The sequence below is a fragment of the Cricetulus griseus genome, chromosome X (assembly GCF_003668045.3).
Source record: "Cricetulus griseus strain 17A/GY chromosome X, alternate assembly CriGri-PICRH-1.0, whole genome shotgun sequence".
In the NCBI taxonomy this organism is placed as follows: Eukaryota; Metazoa; Chordata; class Mammalia; order Rodentia; family Cricetidae; genus Cricetulus; species Cricetulus griseus.
The window spans coordinates 3,968,327-3,976,231 of NC_048604.1; the positions used below are offsets into that span (position 1 = coordinate 3,968,327).

The 7,905-nt window shown below is 50.6% G+C and overlaps 1 protein-coding gene across 1 annotated transcript; it reads right to left on the bottom strand.

Annotated features, from left to right (window-relative positions):
• Positions 1–363: 363 nt before the first annotated feature.
• Gpr50 (G protein-coupled receptor 50) lies at positions 364–4,791 on the bottom strand. Its single transcript, XM_027432197.1, has 2 exons — positions 4,581–4,791; positions 364–1,937 (listed from the first exon to the last, which is right to left on the bottom strand). Exons 1-2 carry the CDS (start codon positions 4,789–4,791, stop codon positions 364–366), a joined length of 1,785 nt encoding a protein of 594 aa, XP_027287998.1.
• Positions 4,792–7,905: the final 3,114 nt, after the last annotated feature.

The following is a 7,905-nucleotide window of genomic DNA, read 5'->3' on the forward strand; positions in this document are numbered from 1 at the left end:
GACAGGAAAGCAGTAGGCAGAGGAAATCAGGAACTGGGGGTAGAAGGTTCGAAAGACTCCACAGGAGGATGAAGGCAACAAACAGTTCAGAGATTACTGAGGGCTGAAAGTTAACCTTATAGGAACAGTGAGGCTTAGGACTTCAGAGCCACAGATGTCACACTTGGAAAGTTGATCTCTAAGATAGCAAGAATATGCACACGCTTTCAAGAGTACAGAGTGCCAAAGAGGAGTATGGTTGAAAGGTGGATGGAACTTCCACTGTGTCTTGGGGGTCCATGTCTGTGTGTATCATTGTGTCCGTGCAATGGAGGTATCTTACTCTGGACTGCATAAGCAGGGAAAGCTGAAAAAGAACACTTTTCATACAGCCATCTCATCAGAACAATCAGAATCATCACAATCATCATCAATAAGCACGACCTTGCGGTAATCATCAGTGGCAATGGGGGTTACAGTGGAGTCAGGAGGACTGGCAGAGGTGGCAGCAGCCTCAGGGAATACAACAGGAAGGTTGGAGACAGTGATGCCAGGTTTGAGATGGCCAGTGGTGGTCATCTCAAGGCAATGGGAGGCTGAGATCTCAGGGAGGTCAACAGCAGTGAGCTCAGAATGGCTGGTGCTGGCAGGCTCCAGATAGTCAACAGTGGTGGTAGCAGGGTGGCTGGGAGCAGGCTTAATGTAGCCAACAGTGGATGTACGATGCTTGGAGGAAGAGCCAGCAGAGACATGGTGACTAGTGGCAAGCTTGGAAGCAGCCCTAAAATGAACAGAGTCTCCCTTGAAATAGACAGAGTCCCCCTTGAAATGGACAGAGGTGGGTTTGAAATGGACAGAGGCAGGCTTAAAATGGACAGAGGAGGTTGGCTTAGGATAGACAGAGGCAGACTTGGGGTGGCCAGAAAGAGGCTTGTGATGGATAGAGGCAGGTTTGCAGTAGGCAGAAGTAGACCTGGCTTGGGGCTTAGGATGCAGAGAGGCACAATCAGAGTGGGCTCCTGCTGCATCACCAGGCAGTAGAACATTGCGGACATTTGGCGGGGTTCCCTCCACAGCGAGACGGGCATGGGCATGCTCTTGTTCTCGGGCTTGATTCCGGGCATGGACACGGGCTCGAGTCAGAGCTCGGGTTTCCCGAGTCTCCCGAATATCAGTGATGAGGTGAGAGATGAAGGAGATAGGGTGCCGCAAAGCATGGAAGATGGTCCAGTATTCTCGTCGGAAACTCTCATTGAGGACACCATAGATGACAGCGTTCAGGCAGCTGTTGAAGTAGGCTATGCCGTAGGCTGCAAGATACAGCCAGTTCGGGATCTTGCCTGCCATATCCTTTGGACTGACAGCCACCAACACAGTGAGCACATTGATAGGGCACCAGCACACTGCAAAAAGTAGGAAGATCACAAACATGGTTAGAAAATTTCGAACCTCAGCAAACTGGTTATCAGGATTCTGTTCTGCTGGCTCACGGGCTGCCAGCACTTTGATCCAGATTTTTGTGTAGCAATAACCAACTATGAAGAGAGGGAGGACGAAGTGGATGCAGACAATGGTAACCGTGAAGGCAGAGTTGTTCGCATGGTTGAAGATACAGGAGTAGGTCCGAGGATCATACTCAATGGTGCCAATGTACATGTTAGGCAGGACAGCCAGGACAGTCATGACCCAGGTAATGACCAGGTAGATGCAAGTATTGCGAAGACTGAAGATTCGCTTGTATTGGAGGCTGTGGCAGATGTAACAGTAACGGTTGATGGCAATGGCCGTGATGTTGAAGATGGAACCCACTACACTCAGTCCTGAGATCAATCCGACTATCTGGCACTGGAGCTGACTCAGATCCCAGCCCCCAACTGACATGGCATACAGCATCATAGGGTAGGGGTAGATGGCCACCAGCATGTCTGCCACAGAGAGACTGGCCACAAAGATGTTGCCTGGAAAACATCAGAAGGAAAAGAAGAGAGACAGAAATCAGTGGTTAATGTTTGCGAAGCTACCTCCCAGAAAGGAAAAGGCCAATTGGGTGGGTGATAATTTAGAATATTAGATTTCTTCTGAAGAAAACAATTTTCTTCCTTTTTTTTTTCTTTCTTATTTACAAGCAAGTCCCAGGTGGCATGAACTGCAAGTTTGGGACACCTGTGCTTTGCCAGCCTTTTGATTGTTTGTTTTCAGTGTCATCCTTGCTCTGAGAAAGAAGTGAATATATGACAGTGAGCAAGACAGCAAACGTCTTGGTGGGAGGAGAGTCCTGCTGACGCTATTTAGAGAAATACAACTACGCCACATTTTCCACACTGGAAGAGGAGGAGAAGGAAGAATGGGAGAGAGAATGTGCAGAAGTAGAGTCAAGCTGACATTAACACTAAGAATAATAATGTATTAACTCTCTTCCTTAGGAAGGAAGACCTACCTACCTAAAGAGGTCACCCTGAGAAGGCCTTGGGGGCTTGTTTAAAGATCAAACATTACTCTCCAACAGCCCAGTGAAACGCTTACCATTCCCCGGCTATGGATACCTTCAGAGTAAAACCTAAGGGGGCAACCCTGTAATATCAAGTCTGAGGTCAAAGAAAATGATCCGGAGTGGGGGGAGGAGAAATCCCCTTCAAGTGCGCTCCCCTCCCCACCCCCGCCGGCCATACATGAAACATCCTGCACAGACTCCTCTGCAGCATGGGAGCCTGCCAGGCTCAAGAAGGAAACAGCTGTGGGTAAACCCTGGCTTCTGCCCTGCCCCATTCAAAGGACAGCAGTAGCAAATGTGTGTGTGTGTGTGTGTGTGTGTGTGTGTGTGTGTGTGTGTGTGTGTGTGTGTGTGTGTGTGTGTTCATTACAAAAGGTTGGCGAAAGAGGCCAAGTGCAGGCACAGGGTCCTCTTTCTTTGGGAACACCTCGTTGCTAATTATCTTGGCAAAATACTGCACTTTGTCCTGGACTAGAAGAAAATGAGGGCTTAAAAAAAAAAAAAAAGCACCAAGACTTGCCCTCCAGTGCTTTTTGCCAAACGGGGTTCTTTCTAGGGTTTTCCCTCAAAGTAATGAACGTCCAAAAGAAAAATAGCAAAGAAAGGTCAAAAGCCTTAAAAATAAACCCACAACAACTTTTATTTGAAACTTATAAAAAAGGAGAAAGGGAAGAAGAGGAAGCAGAGAGAACAGAAGCACTTTCCAGGTAATTTCGCATGCTCCGTGCATACCAAATCTAGACTGAAAGGTGAGGTTTAAGGCTGGGCCTCAAGTTTCTGGGTTATAAAGGAGAAATCAGAAACACTCACAGGACTTTGAAAGAAAATTTTTAATGACTCTGTCACTGAGTTTTGAAACTTGTTCCCAACAAGTAATTAGCAACGACACTTCCTGGTTTTCCCCCAGCCCCAGGCCACAAGGGTTTACTTGCTTCCCAGCCCTCCCTGATCTGTGCCTTCTCCCAAGCCGCTGAGATCTTGGGACAGACGACCCAGGGCGCCACCATCACCTCCCCCTAGGCGGAGAGTGACTTGGGGGCTTCATCACCCGTTCTCCCCTCATGCACAGCCTTCTCCCACCCACCCTGAAAACCAGAATCACCGCTTTTCAATACTGGAGACCGGCTCCCTTCTCCCCCACAGGTCCCAGAGCGCAGCATCTTACCGCGCTGTCCCCCTCCAATCTGCCCTGGCTGGCGGCTAGGGGAACTGGACTCGCCTAACAATAGGAGCTCCCCAGGAGCTCTCAAGCTGCCCTCCTGTCTTTCCTACCAGGTTCTGCCTCCTCTTTTTACTCCCCTGTCGCTGCGCAGAGCTCCTGCGCCCATCCTCCCCCCACCTTGTAACTCCCCAAAACAGACCTCCAGATGTCCATTGCCATCACCATAGCCGCCACCGCCTGCAGGATCCAGCCCGCCGCTCGCCAGTCCCAGCCGCTTGCCCTGGGACAAGCAGACGGCGCTAGGCTACTGAGGGCTCAGATCTCCCTGCTAGATACTCGGACGTGGGGTCTGCACTCCGCCGCGCTGCTAGGGAGCGATCCGGGAGCCCTGGGGCGGCGGCAAGCGGAGTCTCCGCCGCCCTTGGGGGCAGCTTCAGCTTCGCGCTCCTGGGAGCGCCGCGGCGGCCGCCGCCGCCGCCGCCGTGGTCACCGCCGCCGCTGCCGCGGTGGCCACCGCTGTTGCCGCTGCCGCCGCCGCCGCCGCCGCCGTCGCCGCCGCCGCTGCCGCGGCCGCCACGAACTTAACTTCCCAAAGCGGGTAGCAACCAGCTGCTCTCTCCGAGACAGTTTGGCTCACAGTACCTCTGCGAAGCTGCCCCTCCGGTGTCCAGTTCGGCCAGCTGTCCCGGAGTGGCAGCAAAACTCTCCGCTCCTACACCGACTCCCTCCGACGGGACAGGGGTTGGCGGGGTGCCGTTCGCTCTACAACCCCGGGCTTTGCATTCGGCTGCCCCGTGCTAATTTCTTGAGCTCCCCCAGCACTATGAAGCTCCATTTTTAGGGGTTCCCGGCAAAACGTCATCCCCACAGCCCCCGGGTTTGGGAGGAGTTTTGGGAAGGGGATTGCAAATTGCTGTTCACTGGGTAGGAAAAAGAAGAGTGGCTTACCAGAATTTCGGAGCTTCTTGTTCTTGGTCACAGCCAAAATGACCATAGAGTTGCCAATCAGGTCTAAGACAACGGTGATAACCATTGCGCAGAACATGAAGGTGATTAGCGCTGGTGGGTAGTCAGGCTTTGGCAGCTTACATCCAATGCAGCCAAATGGGGTGGGGACCGCCTTGGTAGGTCCCATGTTGCTCTTGGGGATCGTGGCCATCCCTCCCAAGCAAGCTCAGAATCCCTGGTGAGTCCGTACAGCACAGAGAATATCTGCTGGGTCACCAAGAGCTCAGTTACCAGGAGCTCCGGGAAAGCGTGGCACTCTCTTGGAGGCTCAGGGAGCAAATGACAGCTCCCCGCCCTTCTCTGGTGAGCTTTTAAAGCCTCAAGAAGTGGGTAGCCCCACCTCTAGCCCCTCCCCCTGACCAATCAGAACACTTTGACCACCCCCCAGCCCCACCCCCCGCTTTAGTCACCACCTAGTCCTGGACAAATCCACTTCGAGGAGGTGTCATCTTGCTTCCAGATTACCTTGTTTGTACTTCCCCTCCTCTCTAGCCAGCCCCCACTCCCACCCCCGTGAATTCCCCAGGTAGCTTGCTTCGTGACTAGCTCAGAGTAGCTTAGCATCCATTTCTAGCAAGTTCTCTTTCTTCCTCTAACACAAATACCTGTTAAAGAGATGTAGCTTGCAGTGAGTGCTCATGAGGTGCTTCTTGGGATCTAGTGCCAGCCGGATCAAGTATGCATCCCTGCCTAAGGTATAGGGGGCAGCCAGGGACCCTTTAAAGCCCCATATCCTTGTCTCTGTATAGGGGGCAGCCAGGGACCCTTTAAAGCCCCATATCCTTGTCTCTACAGATTCCTTTGGACGTTTATTCTAATCACCGCGCTCTGGATTGTCCATAACTTTCTGTAACCGGTGAGGAATGCAGGACAAGTGCTCTTGTCTCCCACAGCATATTGGGGTTCCTACACTCTAAGGAATTCATACCGCTCTGGGTGGGTTCATTCCAGCAAGGGGTCTGCTCCCTTAGCTGCTAGACTTGCACTCTCCATGGGAAAATGTGCACTGTGCTGTACTCTAAAAGTCGGGAGCAGGTCTGTGCCCTGGGAACTCAGGAGAGCAGAGGGTGGTCGCTCAGACCCAGCTTTACGATGGGTGGTAGTGGAACTTCTTATCTTCCCAGCTACCCACAGCCTGGCGATAAAAATTTAGGAACTGCTTTAGGTAAGCTAAAACCTGCAAGTAAGCCTTCTTTTGGGCTTCTGCTCTTTGAAGCAGCCCAGGGAGAACCGGTCAGGCTTGTGTACCCATTTCAGTGCTCTGCACTTTCTATCTGATGCTATCTGGCAGTCAGACAGGCGACAGATCGGCCACACTGTAGCCACAAACCTGTTGCTGCAGAACCTTGCCTGAGGCGAAGAAGCTTCAGGAGCATCTGCAGCCTCCATCCCAAGGCACAGTGTTTGTTGACCCCTCTGTTTTTCCACTCCTAGCCAGAGACTCTCTTTTCAATCCCTTCCTTTTCGTGCTGCACCTTTCACACCGCGGGGCTCCTTCACCAGGCACCAACAGCGCTCTAGAGAGGCAGGAATGCCCGACCGAGGGGAATTTGACCGTGGAGGCTCAGACACTAGGGCACATTTCGGATACTGGGTAGCTCCAAAAGCTTGGTCAAGAAAGTGGATTTCAGTTGACTACTAAAAGTTATTAATCATGTTAGGGAGCCTTGAAGGGAAGAAAAAGAAAACCAAAGTAACACCTGGAAAGTCGCTGGGCTGACCAGCTTTTGGCCCTCTGATGGATTGCAATGGCCGGGAGTGCAACCATCTGGACATTACAACCCCCTACCCCCAGGTGCGGGGAGGTCACTGGGATGGGCTAGGGCAAGTTTTGTATTGAACTTCAACACATTTACATTCAACGGAAAAACCAACACCCCTGGTAACTGAAATTGCACACTTAAAGCTAAAGTGCTAGAAGGGAAAGTGCATTTTCGTGCTGGGGGTGGGGGTGGGGACCATCCCTCACAGCTGAGAACCCAGAGCGAACCACCACCTTCCACCAGGAGCTTTTTCACATTTCATTGTCTGCTTCCCGGCTGCAGCCCTGGCCCGAGCGCTCCCGCACTAACAGCCTCAGCCCGGATTTTCCATAAAGGAGTCGGCTTGCTGTACTAGGTGCTCTACTGCAAACCTGGACAAGAGCTATCAACTCAAAGCCTGTCCACTTCGTAGACTCCGTAGGAATGATGTTAGGCTTAACGTAGCATACGATTCTGTGAGAATTCAGAACATTTCACTTGCAGGATCCGAAGCGGTTTTGAATTCAATAAACGGACTAGAATAGGAGAAAAATGAAAAGCAGCTTTGTAGGTGCTGCAGACACTACTGTATCCCTTCCCTGCTAACATCTGGAAGCCTGCTGCAGGCTATTCAGGCCAGTTATGCTCCAGTGTGAGGATTGTGGAGCTGAAGTGGTCCTGAAGCTGGCAGAGTCCCTGGCGCCAGAAGCTAGCCTTGAAAGCGGACTGGAATGCCTAGGGACTGAGGGTGAGAGCCCAAAAGTGAGGTGAGATCTGGCCCCTGCACCATTTGGACACTATTTGACTATAACTTCCTGAAGCTTTGATTTTCAACACCAAGAGGCAAATATTTTAATAATCACTGGAGAAAGAATGCTGTTTCTTCTTGAACTGTTAATGTTATGAGCTAGCTTAATACAGCTTCTAAACATCACCTCAGTACTAAGAAAAAGACATGATTTTAAAGCTGTCATATGAACACATAGAAGAGAGAAAATGGAGGGCTTTTACATGGGTAAGTAGGACAAGTCTCATGTACAATGAATTTGATGACTTGGGAACATTTAAATCGCAACTCCTTTGTGGGTATGGTGCAGAGTATATTATTTTAGAATCTAAAGACTTTTTAAAAAATGGGTAAAGCCTGCTTAGGAGTCTTTATAACTGGGATAGACCAAAATACTGAGACTTGAAACTATTAGCTATTAAAATCCCAAAAGGGAAACCTGGGGCCTTCTCTCAAGGGTACTTTCTGTTTAGCAAAAGGTGACCTTTGTCAGTATAGAAGCCAGCACCTGGAGTTTGATCTGATTATGGTGGAAGATGGCATTTCAGCCTCCAGGCTCTCTGTTCACTCCTAAGCACTATAATAACAGCCTTGCCTGTGGTTAGTTAGCTTGTTTGCTTGCATGCTTTAGTACTAGCTGAACCTAGAACTTCCAGCATTCTGGACAAGATCTGGCAATTGAGCCATATTCCCAGTCCATGAATGTAGTTTTAAATAAGCATTTTGTAGCTTTACA